The 27,729-nt window shown below is 66.5% G+C and overlaps 10 protein-coding genes across 10 annotated transcripts; 7 read left to right on the forward strand and 3 right to left on the reverse strand.

Annotated features, from left to right (window-relative positions):
• Positions 1-5,392: 5,392 nt before the first annotated feature.
• EMIHUDRAFT_313262 (hypothetical protein) lies at positions 5,393-5,971 on the forward strand (the record flags this gene model as incomplete). The annotated part of the gene is made up of 1 exon (XM_005789884.1): positions 5,393-5,971. One exon carries the CDS (start codon positions 5,393-5,395, stop codon positions 5,969-5,971), a length of 579 nt encoding a protein of 192 aa, XP_005789941.1.
• A 160-nt stretch (positions 5,972-6,131) lies between these two features.
• Positions 6,132-7,092, forward strand: EMIHUDRAFT_362077 (hypothetical protein). Its single transcript, XM_005789885.1, has one exon. The coding sequence runs from the start codon at positions 6,346-6,348 to the stop codon at positions 6,502-6,504; it is 159 nt and encodes a 52-aa protein (XP_005789942.1). The 5' UTR covers positions 6,132-6,345; the 3' UTR covers positions 6,505-7,092.
• A 2,841-nt stretch (positions 7,093-9,933) lies between these two features.
• On the forward strand, positions 9,934-10,514 carry EMIHUDRAFT_225388 (zinc finger-containing protein; the record flags this gene model as incomplete). Its single annotated transcript, XM_005789886.1, has 2 exons — positions 9,934-9,948; positions 10,182-10,514. 2 exons carry the CDS (start codon positions 9,934-9,936, stop codon positions 10,512-10,514), a joined length of 348 nt encoding a protein of 115 aa, XP_005789943.1.
• Positions 10,515-11,166: 652 nt separating this feature from the next.
• On the forward strand, positions 11,167-12,345 carry EMIHUDRAFT_225389 (hypothetical protein; the record flags this gene model as incomplete). The annotated part of the gene is made up of 2 exons (XM_005789887.1): positions 11,167-12,276; positions 12,331-12,345. 2 exons carry the CDS (start codon positions 11,167-11,169, stop codon positions 12,343-12,345), a joined length of 1,125 nt encoding a protein of 374 aa, XP_005789944.1.
• Positions 12,346-12,592: 247 nt separating this feature from the next.
• On the reverse strand, positions 12,593-13,191 carry EMIHUDRAFT_362080 (hypothetical protein). Its single transcript, XM_005789888.1, has one exon. The coding sequence runs from the start codon at positions 13,175-13,177 to the stop codon at positions 12,692-12,694; it is 486 nt and encodes a 161-aa protein (XP_005789945.1). The 5' UTR covers positions 13,178-13,191; the 3' UTR covers positions 12,593-12,691.
• Positions 13,192-17,826: 4,635 nt separating this feature from the next.
• EMIHUDRAFT_225391 (hypothetical protein) lies at positions 17,827-18,722 on the forward strand (the record flags this gene model as incomplete). Its single annotated transcript, XM_005789889.1, has 2 exons — positions 17,827-18,514; positions 18,706-18,722. The coding sequence occupies 2 exons, from the start codon at positions 17,827-17,829 to the stop codon at positions 18,720-18,722; spliced, it is 705 nt and encodes a 234-aa protein (XP_005789946.1).
• Positions 18,723-20,394: 1,672 nt separating this feature from the next.
• On the forward strand, positions 20,395-21,683 carry EMIHUDRAFT_417671 (hypothetical protein; the record flags this gene model as incomplete). Its single annotated transcript, XM_005789890.1, has 5 exons — positions 20,395-20,553; positions 20,618-21,082; positions 21,164-21,253; positions 21,353-21,415; positions 21,667-21,683. Coding segments are annotated over exons 1-5 (762 nt in total), but the record flags the coding sequence as incomplete, so codon positions are not given.
• Positions 21,684-21,747: 64 nt separating this feature from the next.
• On the forward strand, positions 21,748-24,270 carry EMIHUDRAFT_454873 (hypothetical protein; the record flags this gene model as incomplete). The annotated part of the gene is made up of 6 exons (XM_005789891.1): positions 21,748-21,876; positions 21,954-22,527; positions 22,681-22,914; positions 23,041-23,303; positions 23,800-23,949; positions 24,064-24,270. Exons 2-6 carry the CDS (start codon positions 21,975-21,977, stop codon positions 24,268-24,270), a joined length of 1,407 nt encoding a protein of 468 aa, XP_005789948.1. The 5' UTR covers positions 21,748-21,876; positions 21,954-21,974.
• Positions 24,271-24,417: 147 nt separating this feature from the next.
• Positions 24,418-24,997, reverse strand: EMIHUDRAFT_70453 (hypothetical protein; the record flags this gene model as incomplete). The annotated part of the gene is made up of 2 exons (XM_005789892.1): positions 24,418-24,573; positions 24,644-24,997. Coding segments are annotated over 2 exons (510 nt in total), but the record flags the coding sequence as incomplete, so codon positions are not given.
• A 743-nt stretch (positions 24,998-25,740) lies between these two features.
• EMIHUDRAFT_109768 (hypothetical protein) lies at positions 25,741-27,281 on the reverse strand (the record flags this gene model as incomplete). The annotated part of the gene is made up of 3 exons (XM_005789893.1): positions 25,741-25,833; positions 25,950-26,081; positions 26,856-27,281. 3 exons carry the CDS (start codon positions 27,279-27,281, stop codon positions 25,741-25,743), a joined length of 651 nt encoding a protein of 216 aa, XP_005789950.1.
• Positions 27,282-27,729: the final 448 nt, after the last annotated feature.

Below are 27,729 nucleotides of genomic sequence, written 5' to 3' on the forward strand. Positions count from 1 at the left end.
TACGCGCGCCACTTCTTGCGGGCGCTGCTGGCCGAGGACGACCGGTACGCAGAGGACCAGTTCGAGGTCTTCAGCTGCGACGGCGAGTTCTCCCTCGCGCTTGAGCCGCGCACGAAGCCGGAGCGCCTCCCGCGCGTCATTGAGACGGCTTTGGCTGGCTCCCCGTCGCTCCGAGCGGCATACCGCCGCATGTTCACCGAGAGAGCTGCACCGGCCCCGGCCCCGGCGCCCTCGGCCGGGCCTCCCGGCGCCATGCCCTCGCCTGGCCCGCCGTATGGCGGTGGCATGCCCTTCCCATGGGGCTATGGCACGGTGTACCCACAGGCTGCCTACCCGCCATCCCACTACTTGTGGCCTCCAGGGCAGTGGTCGCAAGCTCCGCCGCAGTGGCCGCCAGCGGCGGCGGCGCAGTGGCAGCCACCTCCGCCGCAGCCGCCCCTGCCGACCGGACCGCGGGTCGGAGCAGCCAACGGTCCAATGCCGTCGATGCGGCCGCCACCCCACCCCGCTCCTCCCGTGGCACCACCCCGGCCCATGCCACCTCCAGGCGACCCTCCGCCGCGCCCAGCCCCTGAGCCGGTCGCGCCAGGCGCCCCTCCGCCGCGCCCAACCCCTCAGCCGGTCGCGCCGCGCCCCACCGCTGCTGCAGTGGACGACATGGCAATCTTCGGAGGGACGCCCGAGGATTAGCCTTGGGTGTCGCCCTCGCGCTCTCGCTCTCGCTCGCTCTCTCTTGCGCGCGCACTCTCTCTCGCTCGCTCGCTCGCTCGCTCTTTTGCGCTCTCTGGCTCCCTCTCTCGCTTGCTTGCTCGCTCTCTTGCGCTCTCTCTTGCGCTCGCGCGCGCGCGCTGCTCGCTCGCTCGCTCGCGCTGCTCTTGCATGCACGCTGCACATTGTCCCATGGGCGAGAGAGCTCTCTCGTCGTCTCGGCTCCTCGCTCAAGTACGTCGCATTTTGTACCTCGGTCGAGAATTTTGCTTTCCGGCTGGTTTTGGTTTGTCGTGTGAGTCGTCTCTGCACTCTCTGACGGTATGTGGAACGTATGTATCTTTTTTACTATATTTATCAAGGAATTTTAGTTATTACGTATTATCCAAATTATTGTGTATCTTACTCGAACCTTTGGACTCTCCTGCCGCTCTGCCGTGTCGGGTTGTGACGAGGGGTGAGGGGACACGGATTGAAGATCCCTCACACCAAGATCGTGCAGGGCGGGGACACATGTCCCTAAATCCCATCTCGTCTCAGAGTTTGAGCTTTGACCGCGTTTTATTTATTTTGGACAGCGATTTGACCCAAAACAGCGGTCGTGCCGGTCGTTTATCCTAGTGTAGTGTGGGAAGGTCCATCACCCATGCAGCGATAATCACCACTGATGAATCCTAGCAGCAGAGTGACCCGAGATATGGGGAGATATCGGGAGATGTCGTGAGAGATATGGGGAGATGTAGGTCGCGCCTCGAGCAGCCGAGCTGCATTATAGAGATGGGGATACATGGGGAGATGTGGTAACATGTCTCCCGCCAAAGAAGAGAAAAGAAGTTCGACCCGGGACCGTCCGCGAAACGTCCCTCGGTCGCACTTCGGCGACAGTCTCGCTTCGGCCTCTCGCCGCTGGTTGTGAATATGCGCAACATCCATCCGTCCACAACCAATTGGTAGAGCACACCTCGTCCCTGCGCCACAATGGCTGCGTGACGGGCGAGCTCCCAGTGTGGGGCAGCTTGTGGATTCATCACAGCGTTGAGATCAGGATGGAGCGAGTTGGACCACTCAGAAGCTGACCTGAGCAGTGCCCCTGTCAACACGGTCAGGGCAGGAAGGGCGGACATGGACCCGCTGCGAACTCCCTTGTCTGGGCAGTAGCTGCCGGCCGTGAATCCCTTCCCGGACCAAGAATAAACGTGCATGTGCGATGCGTGCCGGCGTACGTGGAGCGACCGTTTACTGGCAGATGGATGTGGCAGTGCGGGTGTGCCGCCGTCTCGGTGTGTCCACTCCCTAGGAGTGTTGACGCTACCTGAGTTCGGCAGCCGCCCGCGGTGATCATGTGGACCTGGTGCATGCGAACTCGCTCGCGGCTCAGCTGCGGCTCGGCTCCGGCTGTCGGCGTCTCGCGTCTCGCTCCTCTGTGCGGCCGCATGTCGAGTGACATTACTCGGCTCTGTCCTCTTTGGTCTGTCCACAGCTCCCTACCAATGCCCGTCCCCGCTGCTCTCTGCTGAGACTACCCCCCTCCCCTCCCAACGACCACCACTGCACAGGTGAATGCCGCTCACTGCCGAGATGACGCACCAGTCATTCCGTTTGACCTCTCTACAGAGCACCACACAAGCCCACAGAAAACCTAATTTTTGAACGCGGAGGCCTATAAGTGCCCACCCGTTTTTGTACTCGTGCGTGTGTGGTGCGGACTGTGGGGCTCAGGACTGTGGGGCTCAGGGGGGGCAGCCTCCCTCCCTCCCTCTTTCCCTTTCCTGCCTGCCTGCCTGTCTCTGGTCTGTCGGAGTCTGTCTGTCTGTGTGAGAGGGTGCGGCCCGCTAGAGTTCCACCCGGTCGTCTGCCGCGCGGCTCGCCGTCCGCACTGCCAAGTCCTCTCGCTCACGTGAGCGGACGAGCTGGGTTGGGCACAGGTGCGTGTGAGGCACACTCGCACGGCGTCTCACACTAGAGGCCACTCGTACGGCCTACGAAGCTGCCCCTCTCGAGGGAAGCCCAGACAATTCGCCTTCTTTTTCTCTCTTTATTTATAAGTGTGAGTGCGCAGTCGGGAATTGTGTAGCAGCGGCCCCAACTCCTCAGGGAGCTTAGATTTGTAAGAAGCGCACCTAGCGGATGATCGGGCTGGATGATCGGGCTGGAGCTCGAGAGAGATTTCACGTAAACGCACAACCCCGGGCCCGATCTTCACGGGGACAGCCACCACCCTCGCCTTAAGACTATGGCAGCGGCTGCGCTGGTCGCTCGCATGGGCCGCACCGTGGCGCTGTCCTCGGACATCGCCACGCGTGTCGTCTACAAGCGGTGGTTCCTCGAACAAACCTACGAGACGATCGCTGCAGAACTTGAGATTGGCACCACGACTGCGTGGCAAATCTACCAGCGCTTTGTGCAGACAGACGGCGTCGAGACGTTCCAGGGTCGACGGCCTAACGATCCGTGGAACGGCCTTGTGTCGTCTCACCTGCGCGAGCCGCTCCTCCGGGCCCTCACCGAGTGCGACGCCGAGTCGGACCTGCAGGACATTGCCGACGCCTTCCAGCGCTTGACTGGCGTCGCCGTCTCGACCTCTGCTATCTGCCGCACGTCGATCGCGATGGGCTGGACGCGCAAAATTGTGCGCCGCCATAGCGGCTTCTGGTCTGATATTGAGCATCTCCAACCATCTCTCCCCTCCCCGCACAGCTCTCGCAGCTGCTGGACCGGCACGACGAGCAGGCCGCGCATGAGTTTGTCTTGCGCATCCTCTCCACCTACGCGATGTGTCAGCTGGTGTGGGCGGATGAGGCTTCGTGCGATGCCCGCAACCTTCTCACGAAGTGCGTTTGTGCTTGCACGCGCGCGCGCACTCCTCTCGCCCTCCTGAGGCCGCTCGTGTCTCACTGCGCAGGCGGTTCGGCCGAGCGCTGCGCGGTGAGCGCGCAAACTCCGAGCGCGGCATCACCGTCCGCGGCCAGCGGTGGTCGGTGCTGGGCGTGTTTGATGTCACTCGCGGTTACGTTGACCACTATGCCGTGGAGGGCCCCATCGATGCGGAGCTGCTGTTGGAGGCCGTCACCAACCACGTGGTGAGGCTGCCCGTGCGCGGCGCCCCTCTCACCACCTGTCTCACCTGCTGCCCCCCCCCCCCCCCCCCCCCAGATGCCTCACATGAACCCGTTCACTGGGCCCCAGGGCCGCGAGGAGCGGTCAGTCCTTGTTTGGGACAATTGCCGAACGCACGGGCGCCACGAGCTGCTGAACCTCATGTTTGAGTCGGGCTTCGTCGTGGAGTTTTTGCCCCCGTATTGCCCTGAGATCGCTCCACACGAAAAGTGCCTCCGGCGGATGAAGCTGGCGGTGCGCGCAGCGGAGTGTGATTTCCGTGCCATGGATTTGGGTGTGCCGGACCTCATTGAATACGGCATGGCGCATGTGACGCCTGCGGTGTTCCGCTCGGCGCTGCATGAGTGTGGTTATGGGTCGGTGTTGTGATATGAGTTCTTTTCTCTGTTTTAGTGCCAGTCCCGTGCCCGTGCGAGGGAGCGTGGGCGCCTCGCCCTTTTTCTCCTTCCAGAGACACCGCCAGCCGCCTCGCCGCCCGATGAGCACGCAAGACGCGTCTTCATCGGGGACGCTGGAAGACGACCCGCCCTTCGCCGAGCCGCTCTTCGGTGACCAGCCGTACGCACTGGTCTCTTCAGCTCCCGCGCGTACACTTTCGAGACGCAGCTTTGCGCTGTCTTTTGGCCCGAGCGGCACTTTGTTGGGAGGGGTGCCCGGGTTGGTTGTGGAGTTCGATTCGGCTGGCCAGAGCAAGGTGGCGAGCGGAGTCGCGCCCGAAGATGGGGTCTTGTCCGACACCTTCGTCTCCATGGCGTCCTGTCCGGTCAACACGGCACGGCTCTACATGACGGACTGGGATGCTTCAAGCGTGATCATGATCACGCTTCCGCAGGGTCAGGCCACGACCATCGCGGGGAGCGGCGCGGCGAGCAGCATCGATGGCGTGGGGTTGGATGCCACCTTCAATCGACCGTGCGCTCTGGCAGTTACCGCGGACGGCGCAGCGCTATTCGTGGCCGACTGCCTTGGGCATCGCATCCGCCGCGTCGAGGTGGCGACGGGCGCGGTGACCACGGTCGCCGGCAGCGGCACCGCGGGCCGCGCCAATGGCGCGGGCAACGAGGCGCAGTTCTATCACCCGGCCGCCCTCGCGCTTGCCCCAAATGGCGACACCCTCTTCGTGGCCGACTGCACCGGGCACGTCATCCGGCGGGTGAACGTGGCATCGGGCGTCGTGACGACGTTGGCCGGCAGTGGGGCAAAGGGAAGCGCAGATGGCCCAGGGCCGTCGGCGACGTTCAGCAGGCCACAGGGTCTCGCCCTCAGCCCCGATGGCGCCGCTCTCTTCGTCGCGGATCACGGCAATCACAAGATCAGGCTTGTGGATGTGTCCTCCGCAGTCGTTACCACAGTGGCGGGGAGCGGCGAGAAGGGCAGCGCCGACGGTGTGGGGGGGTGCGCGCAGCTGGAGGCGCCGCGTGCGATTGCACTCTCCCCGCAGGGCAGCACGTTGGCGGTGTGTTGCGTCGCAGACCCCTCCCGCATCCGCTTCGTCCACGTGGCTGCGCCTCCTCCGCCTCCCTCCTTCGCGCCGCTCGTGGTGCCGCCCTCGACCTTTTCGGCCGACATGAAGAAGACGTGGGGCGACGCCTCCCTCCCGCAGGGCATGGTCACCTTCCTGGTCGGCGACGACGAGGAGCGCGTCGAGCACGTGAGCAAGTGCGTCCTCTGCGCCCGGTCCGTTGTCTTTCGGACCATGTTCGGCATCGGCATGAAGGAGCGCGACGCCGCCGAGGTCACGGTGTCCGACACCAACCTCGCCAGCTTCACCGCCTTCATCGAGTACCTCTGCGCCGACGAGCTCAACCTCGGGGAGGGCGAGCAGGCGCGGCGCGCGCTCGAACTGCGGGAGCTGGCGCAGATGTACCAAGTGCCGCGCCTCGAGCTGCTCTGCGCGCAGGCGCTGCAGGAGAGCGTCGGGCCGGCGACCGCCGTGCCGCTGCTCGAGGCGGCGCACATGACGGGCGACGGGCGTCTCCTCGCGCAGTGCCGCCGCTACGTGGCGGACCACGCCGCCGAGGTGCGGGCGAGCGGCGGCGTGGAGCAGCTGAGCGACCTCGGCGTGGCAAAGGGGCTGCTCGGCGACGCGCTCGACCAGGTGTCGGAGCTGCAGGGCGCGATGCGCGCGCTTGGCGCGGTCCGGTGAGGGGGGAGGGGAGAGGGGCGGGGGGGGGGGGCGCTCTTTAGCCAGGCTATTGAGAACAGACGGAGAGATGGGTGCGTGCCCGTCCTGTCTGGTCTATCGAGATGCATGCAGCATGGCCATACCGCGATGGCGCGTCATGGTCGGCGTGCGCGCTTGTTCCAGCCGCGAGTACTTTCGTGATACAAGAAAGAGGTCAGACACACACAGGTCGTCAACATCACACAGACTCGTGCGGGTCGAGGAGGCACTGACATCAAAACACGCGCGTGTGGTGTGCGGCCGGCGCGCGCGATTCCGCGAATAAGAAAGGCGGATAACAGCTTAGAGTCGCGGGTCCTCTTCACCTCACTGCAACGCCGGGTACATGGACAGGTATGGGTCAGAGAGACACCGGCGTCTCGAATAGACCGCTCTCGGCGGCGGTTTTGGAGCGCCCAGACACTCGCGGCTCCGCTAGGCTTTGTGTGAGCGGCGAGCGACGGTCGCCCGCCCCGAACCTGCGCGTCGCCTGCGCCGAGGGCGACCACTGGTGAGGGGGTGTGTGGGCGGGCCAGCGGGCGGGCGGATGGGCGGGCGGGCGGGGGGGAGGGAGGGAAGGGAGGGAGGGAGGGGCCAGGGAGGGGGCGGCGGGGGAGAGAGAAGGAGAGAAAGAGAAAGCGAGGGGGAGAACGAGAGCGTCCGGATGCGGAGGACGGGGGGTCGGCGATCGCGATTCCGTCGATCCGCCGCCGAATATGCTAGACACTCGGACGTGTGAGCAGCCACTCGGTAGGAGCCAGACGCGACGTGTGAGCAGAGCGGTGCAGTCGCGGTGGAAATTTGGGAGCCGAGTGAGCGCCGAGGAGGGTGAGGCGAGCGCGGGTGGTAGGATTACGTCCCAGTCTATGCGCACACCGAAGTGCAATGCGAGGCTGCAGTGGCGTGCGGCGTGTGTCAGATGGCTCGGCCCGTCCTCCCTCGCCGGAGAGAGGGGGAGGAACGGCGTGGTCAGATGGCTCGGCGGGATTTTGTCCGAGTGTCTGGCGTCTCACGTCTCTCGCGAGGAAGGCGCACCGAGGCGCGACCGAGACGATCCGACCGAGACGAGACGATCCGATACGAGACGATACGAGACGAGCGATCCTATACGATACGAGACCGGAGTTTTGGCTTTTTGTTTTTTCGCAAGGTGCTGCAACCGGCTCTACTTCTCGAGAATCGTTCGTAGTTGGCTCCCTAAAAGTGAGCATCTACCGGCTCACAGATCCGTGCCCTGAATGCGATCCTTGACCAGCAGCTGCGCGTCCGGCCCGAGCTGCGCCTCGACGACGGTCCTCGCCGCGTTGTGCATCAGCACGGCCTGCGCGGACACACGGCTGAAGCCTCCCCGGCCGTGCATGGCCTTGACCTTTCGGCCCGCCGAGTGGACCGGCCCCCACTGCAGGTCTGGGTCCAGCTTGTCCAGAATCAGACGGTCCATCTACGGGCGCGGGCAGGACAATGAGTGAGCTCTATGGGGTGAAGCTCACAACCGCCGCACCGCAGGCGGGCGCCTGGTCAGCCGTCTCCCACCTGACTGCGGGCGCGTAGCCTCGCGCGGTGCAGCCCAGGTACCAGCTTGAAAGCCGCTCAATCACTTCAGCAGCCTCTGTGTCGCCGTGTGCGCGTGCGTCGCTCGCCACGGCGAGCGAGAAGGCGCGGGCCGCGATGGGCACCGACTGCGGATGGAACCCCACGTTCATTGAGTTCGGATGCAGCAGCCTCGGCGGCACCTCCCGCAGGTCCCTCTTGGCCGCCTGGACCCTCTCCTCCTGCCGGTCGATGACGCGCGAGACGGCTCGGCCGACCCGCACAATCAGGCTGTCTGCGCTCGGCGCCGCAGCCCCAGCCCCCGCCCCTGCCTCCTCCCCCTCGCCCTCTGGTGGCTCCTCCGCAAGCAGCTGCGCCTCTGCGTCGGCTGCGCCGGCCAAGGGCGGCAGCTTGTCGGAGCGCAGCGGTTCGGAGACTGCGGCAACAGGGGCCGGTGGAGGCGCATTCGCACGCTGCGAGTTCCGATAAGCGATGCGGCACGAGGTCAGCCAGTTCTTGAGCGTGTGCGGCGGGTCCCAGAAGAGACTCAGCGGCATATGCACTGGCAGCGGTGCAGCCGCCGGCGTCAGGCGAATCCACTCTGGGTACGCGAACGCGGCCTCAAAATCGCGGTTCAGCATCGACTTATACTGATCGTGTATGAACTCTTGGTCGTCATCGGCGCCACCGACCGTGATATGCCCCGTCCCGCAGCCCTCACGCATGTGAAAATGTGACTAGGTCCAGCCGCCCTGGGTGAGCGCCAGATCTGACGTCGTTTTGTATCGACCTCTACTGCTTACTACCCAGCCCTCGAGAGTGTATCCTGGCTGTGTGGTCCTCCTAGAGAGTGGGCACTGCAAACTGATCAGTCGTCGGAGAAATCGGTCGTCCACCGAGCGACTTCGCTTCCGGGCGCGCGCTTCTTCGCATCCCTGTCCGCTCCCGGCCCGAATGTCTTGCCCACGAGGCGCTTCGAGAGGCCGCGGGCCACGCACGGGAGGAGGCACGTGTTGGCGCAGAGCGAAAAGAGCTGCATGAACGGGAAGCAGATCCAGTCGCGGCAGCAGCGCAGCGCGGCGGCGGCCTTGATGTAGGGCCTCTCCGTCACCGCAACCACGAGCGTCTTGAGGAGCTTGGAAGGGTCGGAGATGATGGAGGTGATGTCGGAGATCATGATGGAGTCGTTGAGCGACAGCGTGAGCGGAGCGTCGAGCTCGAGCGTGCGCGGCCTCAGGACAAGGTACGGGTCGGTCCAGCACGCGCACTTGCCGCCCTTGACGCAGCAGCCGCCCGACTCGCAGCAAGCCGAAGGCGGCTTCTCCTTGCAGGAGGCGCACCAATCCGCGCAGCAGCCGAGGGAGCTGAATGGCACCTGGATCTCCGCGCCATCGGCAAAGTCGAGGGACAGGTTCGCCACGAGAGGGCAGGTGATGACGAACTGGTACCCCACTGTGATGGTCCCGAGGATCGGGACCTTCTGCGTGATGGGCGTCGACTCAACAGCGATTGCGATGGACGTGCCCGCCTCCACGACGATGCTGTCGATCTGCTCGTTCCCGGGGACCGGGATAGGCAGGTCCCCCTTGAACGTGTAATCGAAGGTGCCGCCTTGCGTGATCAGCTCGATGAGCTTCTGGATGAGGTCCGCCAGGACGGGCGGCGACTCCGCCTCGGCCTTCTCTACCGCGGCCTTGATCTTGGCCTCCTCCACCTCGGTGCGCACGCCCGACTTGAACCGCATCTGCTTGACCTTGGCGCCGGGTCCGAAGGCCTCCTTGACCACCGGAACGAGGCCGTCGGCCAGCGGAGCCGCGGCGGCGGTGACCACCGGCTGCATCTCGAGGTCATTCTCGGGAACCTTGACGAGCTCCGCGCGCACCTTTTCAACCTCCTCCGCCTGGACCAAGCGGGGCACGACGCGGCGACGGGCCTCATCTCGGTGGGCGGCGGCGCTAGCCGAGCCATGCACGAGATTGGCCGCAAGTGCCAACGCCTCAGCCCCGACGTCGACATGACCGCCGGCGTGCTTCTCGCGCTGCCCGGCGACGAATGTCTTTGACGGCTTGGGGACGGCGGGAACTTTCACGGCCCCCTTCGTGGCCTTCTTCGGCGCCATGATGCCGTGGTCGAAATGAGGCGGCAGACAGCGGGCACTTTTGAGTAAAATTCAAAAAGAATTCTAAAGAGGGAGAATCCGCGAGCGCCCCCCAAGGGAACTCTCTGGACTGGCTCGCGCTCGCCCTGCTGTGCCGAGCTGCAGATGCCGGACCGCAGCAGCGGCAGCAGCAGCAGTAGCAACCGAGGGGAGGGCAACCGAGGCGAAGGCTGGTTCGCCGCCATCGACCGGGCGGTGGGTTGGTGTTTCCACGGAGGCCGGAGGCGGCGCAGCCAAAATGAGGCGCAGCCCGCATATGCGCAGGCCGTCGGTGCCGCCCTCGTCTCACCGCCTCTTTCGCGTCCGGCACAGGAGAGCGAGCGGCAGCGAGTGCGCACGCGATCGCAGCCGGCGCGCCGGCCTCGCACCGCCGAGCCGCTTCCCGCCGCGCCGCCGCCGCCGTTCTCATCGTGGTGGGCGGCGCTCGACCCAGCCGCGCTCGGCGGAGGCACGTCCCTCGCGCCGGACGAGGTGCGCGCGGCCGTGTGGCGCCTCCCCCTCGAGGAGTACAGCACCGCCGAAGAGCTGCGGGCGTGGCCCATCAAGCAGCTCGTGGCGGAGCTGCGGCTCGCCCGCGCTCGCGCGCCCCGCAGCCGGGTCGGCCTCGACGCGCAACCTCCGCTGGACAAGGAGGAGCTGGTGGAGGCGGTGCTGCTCGCGCGCGGCGGCGAGGCCGCCCACGCGTGCGCCATCTGCGTCGAGGACTTTGAGAGCGGAGATACGCTGCGTGTGCTGCGATGCGGCCACCGCTTCCACCTCGAGTGCGTCGACCGCTGGCTGCTGGACGCGGAGCGACAGTGCCTCTGCCCGATGTGCAAGGCGCCCCTCGCCAGCTGAGCCAGCGGGTCGGTCGCGGGGGCTTGAGCTCTCCCGCCGCCCCCGCGCCCCTTCGCGCCTATGTTGCGAAGCATATGCCGAGCCACGCGACAAAGCAGCAGCCCCTCCGAGGCCCACGGGGCAGTCGGTTGTGACGCCCCATGCCTGCCAGCCGCGACAAAGCCCGCACGCTCGCGCGGTTGGCGCCTTTCGGAGCACTTGGAGCACGTCGTTTTCCGTTTTCTACGTGTTGCTCCTATTGCAATACCGGAAAACGAAGGGTACGCGGTGTCTTTTCTCGCAGCTGCGAGACATGCTTTCTCGGAGCGGGGCATCCAAAACAACAGGGCGGAAGGGAGGGGTGACCATACGCGCAGCGCAGGAGGGGTGCCCCTAAGGGGGCACCAAGGTAGCTCAAAGGGGAGTGAACAAGACGCCGCACAGGCGACGTGCACGCTCGCCGCCTGCGCTCGCCGCGTCGCTCTCTCCCTCCCCTTCTTTGCTTGAACCCACCACCATCCCCCCTGTCACCTCCGTGTGTGTGTGCCCAGCAGGCGTTTGACCAAAATCCAAATTTCCCTACTCCAGTTGAGGCTGCCCTCGGACCCGAAAACCGGAATTCTTTTCGAGAGGGGTACAATGTGTGTAACCGAGCCGATAGACCTTCGCCGCAATGGCCTCCCTCACGCCAGCTGTCGACCTGCTGTTGGGCGGCCTCTCGCTCTTTCACCTCTTCGTCGGCCTCACCTTTGTCATTCCTGCCGACCACATGCTCAAGAAGCCCGGCGTGCACCACCACCTCAAGGCGGCGCGAGCGCTGCAATGCCTGCCGCTTCGCACCTTACTCGTCGCCCTCGCGGCGCTCGCGCTGTACCTTTGTCACCTCGCCCACAACGGCTCCGGAAGCGCAGTCCGTGCCGCGGTCGCCTCCTACACCTGGCTCTGCGCCGTCTTCCTTCGGAGGCTTTCCGAGGTGGGCGTCTCGCTCGGAGAGGAGAAGGTGCTTCTGATTGAGCACGAGGCCCAGCGCGCCGACATCGCCGCGTTCCAGCCGCCGCCCGCTCGCGCCCTCGCCGCGCTGATGGCTCCGATCGAGGCGCTCATTCGGCCCGACATAACTGGGTTGGAGCACGTCACCGAGACGCCGTCGCTGTACGTCATGAATCACTCCCTCCTCGGCGTCGAGATGCCCTCCTTCATCCACGCGCTCTACTCGCGCAAGGGCGTCTTCCTGCGTGGCCTCGCCGACCACATGCACTTCTCGCTCCCGCATGGCGAAGTGCTGCGCGCCCTCGGCGCTGTGGACGGGACGCGCGAGAATGTGGATGTGCTCATGGGCGCGCGGCAAAACGTGCTCGTCTACCCGGGCGGCGCCCACGAGGTGCTAAAGCACTCTGCCACGCCAAAGTACTCCCTGCTCTGGAAGCAGCGGCTCGGCTTCGCTCGGATGGCGATCAAACACGGCTACCCTCTCGTCCCGTGCGCCGCCGTCGGCACCGAGGACATGCTCTCCATCGTCGCGGACCTGCCGGTCGGCTTCGTCCGGAAGGAGCTGAGCCTTCCTCTCGCCGCGCCGCCCAGCCCCGCTCGCATCCAGAAGATCTACTTTTGGTTCGGAGAGCCAATCCCGACCGCGCAGTTCGGCGGCGACTGGCAGAATGACGCATTCGCGATCGAGGTGCGCGACCGCACACGGGCCGCGGTGGAGAGCGGCATCGCCATCCTCCTCGAGAAGCAGGAGACCGACCCGGACCGCTTCTTGATGGAGCGGTTTGGAGCCAGGGTGCGCGAGGCGGCGGCGGCGGCGGCGGAGACGTTCGAGGGACTGCTCCGCAAGGCCAAAGAGGAATGACCTTTAACCCACAAGAGATCGCATCTCGTAGAGCGTGAGCGTGCCCGTGCAACCTCAGGGAGCCTGTGCGCAACCACAGATCGGTCTCGGCTCTTTATGTGTATATCGTCCTTGTGTGAATACGACTCGCTCTCTATTTTTCGAAACGGGGCTGCGTGGAGCGCGTGCCCACCTCGTCTGTCGGCCCGCGCGTCGTCCGTCGAATCAGCAATCACCTCGATCTCTCCCCTCCGCGGGGCGCCATCTTCGTCCGTGGTCCGAGACCGATGCGATTTCACCGACCACGCAACCGACCAACGGGGTGCTATCTTGACGTACAACCCCTCAACGTATCTCCGACGCGCACCTAAGGCACCGCCACCGCCAGCCGCGGCACCAGCTCCAGAATGGTCGCAAACGTCCCTGACGTCTTGAGCGGGTGGAGGAAGAGCGGCGCGAATGGCATCAACAGGAGAGTCCACGCGAGCGTGCACGCGGCCGACGATCGGTCGAAGGGCGGCGGCACGCCGAGCAGCCGCCGGAGGCGCTTCTCGGCGCTGACGGCGGGAGCCTGGGCGAGGAAGAAGGCGAGGCAGCGGCCGAAGCTCGCGCGCTGCGCCGGCTGCTGCAGGGCGAAGGCGTACTCGTGGAAGGCGCCGGAGAGGGCAAAGGCGATCGCGCCCGCGCCCCACCCCGGCACCCCTCGCTCCGTGAGCGGCCGAAAGACGGTGCGCCGGAAGAGGCCATGGATGAGGAGATTCCAACGGCGGCCCCAAAAGTCGGCGGCGGAGGTGCTCGCGAGGAGCGGGGCGCGCCACATCGTGCGCGGCACGAAGCCGCCGCACGCGAGCATCGTGCCAAAGGCGCCTAGGGTTGGGAGAGGGTTCGGGTGCGGGCTGGGGGCTCGAGCCAGGTTGGCACGAGCATGTGGCAGAGGCGCCGGTGAACAGGCGCAGGAAGAGGTAGATGGTCCACACCTCGCAGTACAGGCGGACGGCCTCGCGCAGTGCGGCCGGCGCTGGGTCGGCCGGCGGCGGCGAGAGCGCGGCGTGGGCGCTCGCGGTGAGAGCGAGCGCGGCGTACACTTGAAGCAGACTCGAGAGCTCCGTGCGCCAGAGGCCAGAGCTGGCTGACGCCACCGACTGCTCGACGACGTACTCGACGGGGCTCGCAAAGTGGACCGCAAAGGCGACGCGTCCCGAGCGGGAGAGGGCGGCCGGCGCCGTGCCGGCCAGCACGTCGCTCGCTTTCCACACGCCGATGAAGTTGAGCAGTGCAACGGCGGAGGCGGCGATGCCGTAGCGGAACGGGAGGAGGTATGGGGCGCAGAGCGACGCCACGCACGCCGCACCCACAGCTGAGCGCGGCCACTCCCGCCACACGATCATGGAAAGGACCACGTTGGATATTGAGCCAAGCCCAAACGCGCACGCCACTTCCAGCCAGATGCCGGCGTTTGGCGGCAGCAAGGTGCTCGTGCTCATGTCGGAGCAGGCGACGATTGCGACGGCAATCGAGACGAGCAACGTGGCGGCTCTGTTGAGTGAACCGTCGCCAGCTTCCGCGGTGATGCGTGCTGAATGATCGAGAGTCATCGCCGACTGCGGGCTCACGACGACGCTTCAGGCTCGCGTCGACGTTTCGGGCTCACCTCGAGCTTCAGGTCGACGCTTCGAGCTTCAGTTCGAGCTTCAGGCTCACGTCGACTGCTTCGGGCTGAGCCCGAATGCGGCGGCTTGCTTGCGGCGACGGTCGGGTGGGGATGCTCGATAAGCGCCTGCAGCACAGAGAAGATAGGGTTTTCATTTTCGAGCGAAGTTTCCGAGAATCGAGATGCGAATAGTAGGCAGGCACCCAAGGGTGGGCGACGGCTAGCACCACACTCCTAATCACACACAAACACTACTCCCCAACACGCGGCTAGCTAGCCAGGCCTGCCTGTGTTACACGATGGCGACGTTCTCAATTCTGTCTGCGTGCTTTTGCTGCCTCCCGCTTGGAGTCGGCAGTAAAGCAAGTGGGTGGAAGCGGGGGCGACAGGGACGGCGGCGGCGGCATCAGGGTCGGCGATGCCGAGGCACAGCTCGATCGGTCACACCGCCATCGCCGTCGGGGAGAGGGGGGACGACACTGCTTCGGCAGCGTGCACCTCGATCCTGTACCGTGTTTGTTATGACCCCCCCCAATGAACACACCAGTGAGGGAGGGCGAGACGATCGAGGGGTCCCGTACCATGCGGAATCGACCCTATCCGGTGCTCAAGTGCTCAAGGTGTGTGCCCATGTTTGTGCGTGGGGGGCGTTGCACGCCGCGGATCAGGCCGGGCGGCGGGGAGGAATCGGAAGGCGTGTCGAGGGGTGTCGAGGGGTGTCGAGGGGTGTCGAGGGTGTCGAGGGTGTCGAGGGTGTCGAGGGTGTCGAGCGGGTGTCGAGCGGGTGTCGAGTGTTGTCAAGAGGCGTCTGAGGTATCGAGGTGTCCAAGGTGGCAGGTGGATGCAGTTGCAGCCCATCAACATACAACAAAAGTTGGGCAGCAGTTGCAAAGCTGTTTCATCCCTTAGTTGCAGCCTTGAGCACTTGAGCACTGGATAGAGTTGCAGCCTCAGTTGCACCCTGTTGATGTAGCACAACCTGAGCACAACCAGTATACTCTCTGTGGACATTTGAGGACATCAAGTGCCGGGAGTCATTGCCACTGTGCACCAAGGTGCTGTGGCCTGTGCAGGCGCAGCACCGCAGCAGCGTCGCCGCTGCAGCAGCGTCGCCCCTGCAGCGTCACCGGCGCACAAAGCGCAACTGACCACAGCGCTCATGGCACAAGGCTGGTGCCATGAGTCAGTGGACATTGCCACTGCACAAGGTGCTGTCCAGCAGCTAAGGGCTGCCAGTACCCCATCGCAGCAGCGTCGCCGCCGCTGCAGCGTCGCCGTTGTCAGCATCGCCAGTGCACAAAGCGCAATGGACCACAGACAGGTCTGCACTCATGGCACAAGCTCACTGGTGTGAGGATTCATTGCCACTGTACAACGTGCTGTGCAGCACCTTAGGGCTACCTGAGTACTGCCATGTTTGCTGCATCAACAGGGGTGCAACTGCGGAGCTGCAACTTGAGCTAGAACTTGAGAGGCTGCAACTCAGGGATGAAAGTACTGCCAGCCAAGTTTGATTGCTGCTGCAACCCTGATTTCTAACTCTGTGACTCCAATGGGTCTACGTCTCTGCTGTGTTAGGATCATCAGAGGTGCTGTCGAGCGGTGTCGAGCGGTGTCGAGCGGTGTCGAGGGGTGTCGAGGGGTGTCGAGGTGTCGAGTTTGGCACCTTGACACGGACGAGCATGGTTTCAGCCTAGATGGTGTCGAGGGGTGTCGAGGGGTGTCGAGTTTGTCGAGTTGGCATGGGTTGTCGAGGGTCGAGTCGGTGTCGAGGTTTGGTGTCGAGGTGTCGAGGCCAGGGCTCAGGCAAGCTTTGCTGCAAACAAAAGGAGTTTTTTCTCTTCTCTCTCTCAAGGAGTTCAGAAAGAAAGAAAGAACACAGACAAACCCAAACGAGGGATGGGGGAGGAGGACAGGGTCCACACTTGCACGAGCAGGATTTTGGAAGGACGATCAGGGGCAACAGGTGGGGCTCTCCTGCTATAAATAGAGCAGTCATCTCCAGGGAGAGATGGGCGACGCACACGAACACAGAGGGACAGTGCGCACCCCGCCCTGCTCGCAGGGCGTGCACCACACAGCACACTCACAGACTTATCTGGGCACTGCACGGCTCCTCGGGATTTCTGGGGAGGTGCGTGCGTGCGTGTGTGCGTGCGTGTGCGTGTGTGTGTGTGTGTGTGTGTGTGTGTGTGTGTGTGTGTGTGTGTGTGTGTGTGTGTGTGTGTGTGTGTGTGTGTGTGTGTGTGTGTGTGTGTGTGTGTGTGTGTGTGTGTGTGCTCGCTCGCTCGCTCGCGCGCGCCGCTTGCGCGATCGCGCGCGCTGCGCGAGCCGCCCTGCCCGCTGCGCTGCTAGGGTTGCGCTGCGGGAAGGGCTCGGCGGCCGCTCCTAGAGCTCTTCGTCGCTCTCCCCGTAGAGCGGGGCTCTCCTGCTCCTGACAAAGAATTCTTAAGATACAAGCCTCTCTCACAGCACACTGGCACGACAAGGGCGCGGACTGGCAAAGAATTTAAAATACAAGCCTCTGACAAGGGAGAGAACGACGAGAGTGGGACGACCGCGAGGTGGCATGAAGGTTGCAGCGAGAAGCGGCGAGAGACTGCGAAGAGAGATAGGAAGAGGCAGACTCCCTAGGGTGGGCGACGGCTAGCGCATCACACACCTCTCCTTAAAATCCCTGTGTGGTGGCGGCGTGCCGTCCTCCCATCCCTCCCTTGGGTTGCGTGTTTCCTTTCTTTTTCACAGCACACTGGCACGAAAAGAAAGAAAGAAAACCGACACCCAAGGGAGGGATGGAAGACACTGGCACGACAATGGCGCGTTCCCACGTTTCTTTTCGCGAGGAAGTTTTCTTGTAAAATTCTTTTCGTGGGGAGCGCGACGCGGATCTTGACGCGCGACTGGAGGTCGAGATGAGCGGTTGGGTGCACCACGATTTCCTTGGCGCATCGTCGGGGGCGAAGCCGCCCCCCCCCGACGAGCCAAAGGTTGCTACGGCGGATGAGGGGAGCGATGCGGCCAAAGCGGAGGAGACAGAGGAATCTGCAAAGGCAGAAGAAGAGGCCGAGGCGGCGGCCGCAGAGGCGCAGGCGGCGGCGGCCGAGGCGGCGGCGGCCGAGGCGGCGGCGGCCGAGGCGGCGGCGGCCGAGGCGGCGGCGGCCGAGGCGGCGGCGGCCGAGGCGGCGGCGGCTGAGGCGGTGAGGGTGGCGGCGGAGGAGGCGGCGGCTGCCGAGAAGGCCCGCCTCGAGGCTGCGGCGGCTGCGGCGGCGGCTGCTGTCGCCGATGCGGCTGTTGCCGAGTCTACCTGCGACGAGGCGGAGCGGCTGCGCTTGGAGGGGTCTGCCCGGGCCGAGGCCGACGCGGCGGCACAGGCGGAGCCGACAGCGGCGGCAGAGGAGGCCGCCAGGGTGGCGGCCGAGGGGGCGGAGGGGGCTGCAGCGGAGGGGGCGGCGGAGGGGGAGAGGGCGGAGGGGGAGAGGGCCAAACCCTCCAAAATTGACGAAGCTTTGCTGGAGGCGGAGAAGGCGGCGGAGGGGGAGAGGGCGGCGGAGGCGGAGAAGGCGGCGGCGGCGGAGCAGGCGGCGGAGGCGGCACGGCTCGCGGAGGAGAAGCAAGCCGCAGTGGAGGCGGCGGCGAGGGCGGCAGCGAAGAAGGCCTTGACGGAGGCTGCGGCGGTGGCCGAGGCGGTGAGGGAGGCGGCGGCGGCGGCGAGGAAGGCTGCGCTGGCGGAGGCTGAGGCCGCCGAGCGAGGGCGCCTGGCCGCCGCAGAGTCTGCGGCGGCGGCGGCTGAGGCTGCCCGGGCGGCGGCTGAGGCTGCCAGGGTGGCGGCGCCAGCACCAGACATCCGCCCTATGTCGACGCTGCTCGCGGCGGAGAACGCGCATCTCTTGGCAGAGCAGGCGCAGCAGGCGGCCGGTGGTGCGCTCGTCGCGGCGATCGCGCTCGTCACGTCCGCGCCGGGCGGCATGCCGGACATGGTGAGCCTGCACGCGGAGCTGCTGGCCGCGTCGCAGCAGCAGCAGAGCGCGCAGGAGTACCTCCGGCAGGCGAACGACTCTCTGCGCGGCGCCAAGCCGACCCTCGAGGCGGCGATGCATTCGCTCGTGAGCGCTCAGGCTGCCCGCGCGCCGGCGTACGGCGCGCCGCCACCCGCGTACGGCAGCGCCGCGCAGACGTACGACCCCTCCCACGGGACTAAGCGCACGCTGGACGGCGACGCAAAGGTGGCCATGTACAAGACGGTGCTGTGCAAAGGGTTCGCGTCGGAAGCTGGCTGCCCGTACGGCGCCAAGTGCAAGTTTGCACACGGGCAGGAGGAGCTGCGCGCGAGGCCGGCGCCGGCGCCTCCTTCTGCCCCACCGACATCGCAGCAGTATGCGCCTCCGAGCGCCTACTTCAGCGGGATGGCGGCGGCGGACCCGTATGCGTACGGCAGCAACCCGATGCCGCCGCCGGACCCGTACTACGCTGCGAGGCAGCTGCCGGCGGCGGACCCGTATGCGAGGCAGCCGGCGGCGGCGGACGCGTACGTGAGGCAGGGTACCGCCGGCGCGCCCTCACCGAGGACTTGGAAGACGACGCTTTGCAAGCATCACGCAGTCGGCAGGTGCACATACGGTGACCGTTGCAACTTTGCACACGGCATGGAGGAGCTGCAGGCAAAGGTCGATGAGTTCGGCCGAGCCATGGCCCCCCGCCCACATTGACACGCATCGTGCGAGCGGTGGCAGGGGTGGGCGCCCAGTAGGGCGGCGGCAGCGCAGCCTCGAGAGCCACAGTCTGGTCAGGTTTGGGCCCAGGGTTGCTGCTGCCTGAGAGCGCCTTAGGTGTTAGTAACAAGGGGTGATGCTCCGATAAACCCGCCGGATCTTCGACAAAAGCAGGGACATTTCTTTTTTTGGAAGGGTAGGTGTGAATACAGCTTTCTGGTAGGGTTACATCGACGAACTATGCGGCAATCGACTGGGGGGCAGCCCCCCAGCACATCCCGCACAGAGACCTGGATGTAACCCGATTGTGAGCGTGAGTGAAACCGCCGATGCGATTGCTCATTGCTCAGTCAGTGACCGACAGTCAGTCGCAGCAGACTTTGACGATTGGCGGCCTCGCGCCCTCAGTCGCCCTCCTCTACTAACGGCCCTGCCCCAGCCCAGATGCCTCATCCAGGGTGGTGCAACCACTCGCGCAGGGAGGGAGAGACAGTCGGCGATCTGCGCCGCGCAGATGAGCTCCGCCTCGTCTGCGTCGAGGACGTCCACCGCAGGGCTATCATAGCGCCATATGACGCACTGCCTGTTGTTCATTACTTCGCAGGTGCCAACGTCGAGGCAATCTCACTGGTGGCGGCTGCACTCCCGGCCGGCGGTAGGAGAGATGAAGGCTAATGTACTTGGCAGTGTACGGGGACTTCCGGCGTGAACAGTGCCCCGGGACGAAAGAGGAGGCGACGTCTCTCTCGTCCACGAGCGCCTCGATGTGCGCATCGACGGTGTAACCAGCTTTGAGAGACGGGAACGAACGGCGGTGAATCGCCGACAGGTGCGCCTTCGTTCCTACCACCACTCCCACCACCGCCAGCTCCGCCGTGGACCTTGCCGGGCCCTCTGATGATGTAGTACCGTGGAGCAGTTCGTCCGAGCCGTTGTTGTACTCTGCTGTGGCGCCAGCTCGGTGTACAATACGGACGAAGACGGCCACAGCAACGGTGTAACCAGCGCGAGCAGGCAGCGCGAACCGCTGTGCCTCGACGCCGGCCGCCGAAATCCTCTCCGAGTTCTTTGGCATTGTTTAAGTTCTTTGGCATAGGGGAACAAACAACAAACATTGCTAAATCTCTCTAGGGGAACCCCAACCCTAAATTTTCTTCGCCTGCGGCGGGCCATCACTTGGATTCGCTGCTTTCGGATTCATTAGCTCTTTCGCACGCCTTTATCCGTCACTCCCCCGAAGATTGGAGGTGTTGATTTATGCACAAATCTATGTGTTGCGAGCGCTAGATGGCGAAATTTTCTTCGCCTCCGGCGGGGCCGCTCGCCGCGGGGCAAGAGAGGGACTTTTGTCGATGTCGGCTAGAAGTGCTGCACCTTTTTGAGAATTTCACCCCAAGTAAGTACCATGGGGGCCAGGAGCCCTGAGCACTTGGAGTGCGGCTATCAACCTCACATCCAGGGCCGGGGAGCTCTAAGAAGCGCAGCCACCCCGCTGAGCGCTGTGGCCCGACGATTGATTCTAGGAGCACTTGGAGCACTTGGAGTGCAGTCATTAACCGCTCACATCCAGGGCCGGGGAGCTAAGAAGCGCACCCAGCGAGCCGGATGATCGGCATCGGGCTACGGGCTAGAGAGCCCTGACCCTATTGAGTCTTGGAATAGTCTTCCCTCATTTCCTTTGATTTTTCAGACACGCAACGCTCGCGCCACACCATCGACCTCACCGACCGCCCCCGACTCATGTCTCTCATACCCTACACGGTTGCGTCGTGCTCGTCCGAGGACGAGCAGCACCCCGCCCGCGAGCTGCAGAGCTTCCACTCGCAGTCGCGCGGCTGGCAGAGCTCTCGGTTCTGCGACTTTCCTCAGGTGTTGTGCCGCCACGCTGCCCTTGCGATCCCCCGGCCTGAGACCGCGCCGCTTCACGGCGCAGGAGATCGTCCTCAAGTTTGGCGGCCCGGTCAACGTGCAGCAGGTCCAGCTGCTCTCGCACCAGTTCAAGATTGCGACGCGGATCGAGCTTTTTGTCGGGTCGCTTGCCGAAGGGCAGGCGGAGCCGCCGGCGTCGGGCTTCGAGGGGATCCAGTTCTCGCGGCTCGGGCACTTCTCGCTCGACTGCAACGAGCGCTCCAAGTTCCAGGCGCGCGAGCTCAAGACGGTCTACGTGCCGCGCCGCGCCGACGGCCTCTACCTCCGGCTGCTGCTGCACAAGTGCCACGTGAACGAGCACAACCTGTACAGCCAGCTAGGCCTGCTGGCGGTGCGCGTGATCGGCGACGGGGGCGGCGACGGCGAGCGGCCCCTCGACGCGCCGCTCTCCCGGCTGGCGACGCGGCCGCCCTTAGCGCCGGAGGAGGCGGAGGAGCGGGCCGGAGGCGCGGTGGATGGCGGCGTGATGGCAGCCGCCCCACCCTCCCTCCGCGAGTTGCGCGGGGAGATGCGCCGGCGGCGGTTGAGCGTCCGGGCGGGTTGTGGACAGGCGCTGCTGCACGAGCTGCACCGCGACAAGGAGGAGGCCGTCCGTGCCGAGGAGTACGAGCACGCCAAGGCGCTCAAGACACGGATCGAGGCGGCGCCTCCCAGACCCCTCCTAGAGAGTCTTCCCCCGCAGCCGTCCCAGAACGTGCCTGGAGCGGCCCTAGAAGAGTGCGGTCGCTCTCCGCCGCAGGAGCTGCGCGGCGTCGGCGTCGAGCTCTCCTCGCTCGAGCGTAAGAAGCTCGCGGCTGTGCAGGCTCGTCACCACTCCTGCCCACTCCTGCCCCCCGACCTCCTCCTCCTGCTCCTCCTCACCCACAACCACAACCACCTCGCCCCCTCCTGCTCCTGTCTCCACCGCCACCGCCGCCGCCGCCGCCGCCACTCCTGCCCCTCCTGCCCCTCGACCTCCACCCACACCTCCACACCCGCAACCACCACCCCGCTCCACCCACACCCCACCGCCCACCCGTGCCTCGACCACGACCCCGCCCACCCGCCCCGCAGCGCGAGGACTACGACGCGGCAAAGTCGCTCAAAGACCAGATCCTCGCCCTCCGCTCCTCGGCCGGCGTGCCCGTCCCCACGCCGCCCCCACCCACCCTCGGACTCGGCTCGTTTGGCGGCGTGCCCGGCCGGCGCGCCGCCGCGCCGCCGCCCGCCTACGCAGGCGCGGCGGGCGGCGCGTCCCCCGAGCCGCCACCCGAGCTGCGAGCGGCGCGGCGAGCTGGCGGCGGCGCAGTCTGCAGAAAGAGCCCGCCCCCCCGGACCGCTCGCCGACCCTGCGCTCATAGGCGCAGCAGCGGATCGACGAGATGGCGCGAGACGCGATGGCGCGCCGCCCCGCCGAGCCAGCTCCTGCCCCGCCGCCGCCGCCCCACCCTCGCAGCCCGCCGCCGTCCGGCGCCGCCCGCGCCGCTCCTACGCCGCCGTTGGCCGGCGGGATTGTGCGGCCACCGTCCTCGAGGCAGCGGTCGCCGCTGCCACCGCCGCTCTCGCCGCCGCTGCCGCAGCCGTCGCCTCCGCCGTTAGCTTCGACAGGCGTGGCATCGCCAGCGGAGGAGCAGCAGCGGCGGCGGGAGCAGCAGCAGCAGCGGCGGCAGCAGCAGCAAGCAGAGCGACAGCGGGACGGCGGGGAGGAGCGGGGGGCGGAGCAGCAGAGGGGGGAGAAGCGTGGCGGCGGAGGCCCCGGAGGCGTTCGGCGCGCGACCAACCAGCGCGAGCACGACGAGCGACCGATCGCGGCGGCGCCTCTGTCCGGCGCGGAGAGCGAGGCGGCGGAGGGCGTGGACGACGTCCCTCCGCCCGAGCCGCTCGAGGCTGCGAGCCGCAAGGAGGCGGAGGCGTGCGGCTTGCTCGAGCTGTACGGTGCGGAGACATAGCCGAGACATAGCCGAGACATAGCCGAGACACAGCCGAGATTCCAACTCACTGTGCGGCGCGGAGACCCGAGAGCCCGTTCCCAAACCTTCCCGTCCTCCACTAGTGTCCTCCTCTGAGCCGCCCCCTGCGCTCCCGCAGGCGAGGAGGTAGCCGCGCGCGTCTTCTCTCGCAGCTGGCAGGTGCGCCAGTCGGGTATGGCGGCCGCCGCGGCGAAGGCGCCGTCGCTCGTCGGCGAGCGGCGTGCCCTCGCCGCCGCCGCCAAGGTGATGCTCATCGGAGCATCGGACAAGATGGCGCGCCCTCAGCCTCGCAACAGCCGGCCGCCGCCGTTTCTCCGCCCGTCGCTCACCCGGCGTGTGCGCGCCGCGCCAGGTGAATGTGTTTCTCGCCTCGCTCGATGTGCTCGCGGCGCTCATCAGCTCGCCCGGCGCGCTCGGATCGCGCGACAGAGGGTCTGTTCACGACGCGTGCATGACGTGTCCTAACAATGTCGCACAGGCGCGCTCGGCTCGCGCGACGCGGAGCGAGAGCTGCGCCCGCTCCTCCTCTCCTGGCGAGACAAGCTCTCCGACTCGAACGGACGCGTGCGCGAGGCGGCCGAGGGCGCCCTCCTCGCCCTCTGCTCTCTGCCAGCGATCGGGCCCTCCGCCGTCGGTGCGTTGCTCGTCGCGCCGCTGCCGCCGGCCAAGCGGAACAGCTCGCAGGCGTGGCTCGGCCGGCTCGCGCCGCTGCAGCGCCTCCTGCGCGAGCATGGGCCGCAGGTGGTCGAGATGTCCGACAAAGACCACGACCCGTCCAAGACACGTGTCCGCAACACGTCCATGACGTGCTTGGCAGGTGCGCGAGCTGTCCGACCCAGCTTTGCGGCTCGTCAAGGAGGCGCTCGGCTCTGCCTCGGGACAGGCGTGGCTATCTTTCGGCCGCACCTCGGCCGCACCTCGGCCGCACCTCGGCCGCACCTCGGCCGCACGTCGGCCGCACCTCGGCTGAACCTCGGGGCAGGTGCGCGCTGAGGCAACCGAGGCGGCGCGCGAGCTCTTCGCGCTGGTCGGAGACATGCAGGTCTTCGCGAGGCAGCTTGCCGACCTCAAGCCGGCGCTGCGCGACCCGCTCCTCGCCTCGCTCGAGCAGCGCTCGGCCGAGCCGGCGAGCGAGTCTGGCGAGGGCGGCCGCCGACGCGGCGGCGGCGGCGGCGGCGGAGGGCGGGGGCGGAGTCCTGCGCTGCAAGGGCCGCTCTCTTCATCCGGCGTGCGAGAGGGCGGCGAGGAGGCGGGCGGGTTCGAGGTCGGGCCTGACCAGTGCCAGTTTTGCTTGCGGCGCGACGCGGCGTGGGTGAGCGAGGAGGCGCTCGACCTCCACTTTTGGAAGGAGTGCCCGCTCCTCACCTCGTGCGAGCAGTGCGGGCAGGTGGGAGCCCCGCCCCGCCGCCCACCGCTGTGGCGCCTCGATGAAGCCCCCCCCCCCCACACACACCCACCCACCCACCCCTCCTCCCCGCCTCCCTCCCACCCGCCGTGCCAGGTGGTCGAGGCTGCCGGCCTTAACGAGCACCTCCTCTCCGAGTGCGACTGCTCGAAGCCCTTCCGCTACGGTCCGCCGCTCGGCGAGGACGCGGAGTACGTCGGCTGCCCGTTTTGCCAGCAGCCACTGCCGTCGGACATCGACGGTTTGCGGCGCCACCTCGCCCATGAGTGCGCCGCAAACCCGCGCCTCATGGACCAGCAATAGCGAGCGGCCAGGTCCGCAGCGGGGACGCGATCGCGCTCGGCTCTTCCCCCGAAACCCTGCTGTGCCTGTGAGCTGTGATTGTAATTTTCAATTTTCAAAAAATTATCTGACTTCAAAACTCTGCACAGACCCAAAACACATACTCGCTCAGGACATGATGCCGAGCCAACAGCGCTGGTAGCGGTCGTAGCAAGTCGTCGTCCAGTGGTCGATCGACCGGCCAATCATCTCGTCAACGTGCCGCGCGCACTGCCACCGCGTCATCTCGGGCTGGAAGCGCGACCGTAACCCGTCGACCGCCGCCTGCAATCAGGGCCAACGGGGACGGCTGATGGAGTCACCCGGAGAGCTGGCAGGCGCTTGTGCCAAGCACCTGCCCGGCGGTGAAGCACGGCATATCGCGGCCGGCGCCGTGCAGCGTGAGCTGGGCGAGCGCGATGAGCTTGTCCGCGTGCTTGCGCGCGGCGAGGAATCCCTTAATGACGAGCTCGCGGAAGCGGAGGAAGGTGGAGGAGCGGGCGCCGCCCATCAGGTCGACGTACTCTGAGGTGAGCTTGAAAGGCGCCGCCTCAAAGTTTATGTTGCCACCAGGCGAGTTGGAGAGGAGGAACCCAAAGTCGATGTGGACGATAGCGCCGTCGGCGCGCAGCAAGATGTTGCCGTTGTGCCGGTCCTTGATCTGCAGCAAGTAGGTGACCACCGCCCAAGCCGCACATGACGAGCAGAAGGCGCGCTCGGCCCTGCGATGCGCGCGGCTGCTGCGCGGCCCAAACGCGCGGCGGAAGAGGTCTGCGAGCGCCGGCGGCGGCGTGCTGCGCCGCTTGAGGCCGTCGATCGAGTCTGCTCCCGTGACGAGCTGCACGAGGCCGGCGTCGGGCGCCGTCGCAAAGATCTCGTACGCGTGCAGAGAGAGCGGCAGCCGCGCGGCGTCAAAGATGTCCTGAAACGCGCAGATGAGCTGCACCGCAAACTGCTCCTGCAGCAGCGAGTCGCCCGTCTTGACGAGGCACGGCAGGATGCGGTAGCAGAAGCCAGCCGCTGCCGCCCCCGCCGCCGCCTCGTGCCTCGCCACCAGCCGCGCGCGCTTCTCGGCCCATACCTCCGAACCGCCGCCTAACCGCAATCGTATCACGCTCCGAACCGCACGCGTCCACGTCCGCGCCTCCCCAGCGAGCGCCTTCCGCGGCGGTCTCCCGGCCGGCAGTCCGACGGTCCGAGTCAACCTCCTCCGACCCGCCCCCCGCCCCGCCCTCGCCCTCCTCGCCGCCCCCCTCCCCCTCGCCCGCCGCAGGCGGAGGATCAGCATCCTCCGCACCCGCGCCCGCCGCACCGGTCGACTGGCCCTCTTCGGCGGCGGCGGCGAGCGGCGCCGTTCCGCCGCCGCCCCACGTCGCCGCCGCCCCACCGCCCCGCGGCCCGCCTAATAGTGCCGAGCGCACCGCAAGTGTGAGTCTGCCACCCCCGGGCCACTCACCAGCCATTCTTCATCAAGGCGTCGCCTCGCTCGCCCAACGCGCTGAGCGCCTCCGCCTTGTCCTGCAGCCGCCGGATCCACGCCTCCACCTGCTCACGCGAGGGTGGCTGATGTCGACTCGAGAGTAGCCGAGATGTAGTAGGTTCACGCCCCCACCTGTTCACGGCGCGAACCCGTGAGTTGCCGCCGCCACGCAGCCTCGGACCGCCTCTTTGTCGGCCTTTGCGGATGTGCGCGGGGGCGCCGTCGCGGGCAGCGGCAGCAAGACGGGAAGGTGCAGAATCACGGGGCAGTGGGCGTTGGTTGAGATGGCGACGGCCTCGGAGGGGAGGAGGGCCTGAGGGACGGGGGCGTGCCGGGGACTGAGGGAGGGATGTGGGACGTGTCTGAGGGACGTGTCAGGGAGGGGGAGGGGGGGGCGGGGGAGCCTCGAGCGAGTGATGCCGCAAAGCGTGTGGAGCGACAGGCAGCCACGCGCCCCGGACGGCGTCAGAGGGGACAGCCTCGAGGGCAGCCACGAGCGCGGCCTGCCGCTCGGGCCTAGGCAGCCGCTCGAGCTCGCCGCACGCCGCGCAGAGCCGGCCGACCAGGCCAAGGCTCAGCTTCAGTCGTGCAGAGCAGCTGCTCTCTCCTCCCCCTCCGCTCTCCCCGCCCCCTCTGCTCTCCCCGCCCCCTCTGCTCTCTCCTCCCCCTCTGCCCTCTTCCGCTGCCACCGAGCTGCACCGCTCGCTCGAGCCAGAGCCTCCGCCGCCAACAGCGCCGGTGGCAGCGGCGGCGGCGGGAGCGCCAGCAGCGGGCGTCGCCTCTGCTGCTGCTGCTCCTCCTCCCGCCACTGTGTCCGGGCCCGCGTAGAGGGAGGAGAAGGCGGAGCGGTTGGACTCTCTCCCCGCCCCTCTCCCCGCCCAATCGGGGTGGGTCGCTCCCGCGTCGGCGGCGGCGAGGGCGACCACAACCGCCTCGGTGAGCGACAGAGCAGCGTCCCGCCCGCGCGCTGCGTCCGCCGCAACCGCTCGCAGGTACCAGCACACATGCAGCGCCACCGGCTGCGAGCCTACGAATTCATGAGTGAACGCGTTCGATGATTGACAACTGCGATTCAGGACAGTGACACCGGCTCGCGGCCGACGCAGCGCGCGAGGAGGAAGCGGCGCAGCAGGACCCGGTCGGACGGTGCGAGCGAGCCCACGCCGAGGACGAGCACGTCGCACAGCTGCGGTAGCAGCCGCACGACCGCACGCTCGTCGAGCGACTGCTCGCAGTGCAGCAGCAGCTCGGCGAACCCGTCACCGCCGCACAGCAGGTGCGACACACAGCTGTGAGAGACGTCAAGCCGGCGGAGCGGCGGAGCGGTCGCGTTGAGCTGCTGCTTGCGCAGCCACGCCGCCACCGCGCGCTGCTGCGCGTTGAGCCACGTCCGCGCCTTTGCCACGTTGTCACCGCCGTCCTCGCGGATGGACTCGAACGTGCTGAGCAGACGGTCGAGGTGTTCCGGCGTAGCAATCTCACGGGTCGGGGTCCACATCGGGTCGGTGGCCATGCACTGGCTCCCTGTGACCGGAGATGGCCTGCGCAGCCGCTAAGCAACCGCTAGCCCGTGCAGCGACCGGGGGTCGCCGAGGAGCAGAGCAAACGGGCCCCTAGCGGGCCGCCGCGAAGGCGCAAGAAGAATTTTACAACCCTCGCGTAAGCAAGAAATTCAAAAGGCCGCGCTGCGCACGGGACTGGCGCGCACTGGCACTAACACAGGTACACCACGCAAGAATTCGTTTGCGCCTGCAGAGCGGCATGGGCCGTGACGCCCTCGCGGGGAGGGGGGGGGGGGGGGAGGCGCGGTCGGCGCGACGTAGCCGACCTGCATGCATGCCCGCTCTAGCCTCGCATATCACTTCCTGTCGTCTGTTTGTTTGTTGTGCCCTTGTTTGTACTCTTGGCACCGTGGAGTGCTGGGGGGGGCGACAGGGAGGATGTGGCCTTGAGTTATGTGT

This window comes from Emiliania huxleyi (genome assembly GCF_000372725.1).
Source record: "Emiliania huxleyi CCMP1516 chromosome Unknown EMIHUscaffold_124, whole genome shotgun sequence".
Classification (NCBI taxonomy): Eukaryota; Haptophyta; order Isochrysidales; family Noelaerhabdaceae; genus Emiliania; species Emiliania huxleyi.

Excerpts from the sequence above, each read along its gene's own strand:
- EMIHUDRAFT_362080 (XM_005789888.1), bottom strand. The coding sequence starts at position 13,177 with ATGCTCGCGTGCGGCGGCTTCGTGCCGCGCACGATGTGGCGCGCCCCG.
- EMIHUDRAFT_362077 (XM_005789885.1), top strand. The coding sequence starts at position 6,346 with ATGGGTCAGAGAGACACCGGCGTCTCGAATAGACCGCTCTCGGCGGCG.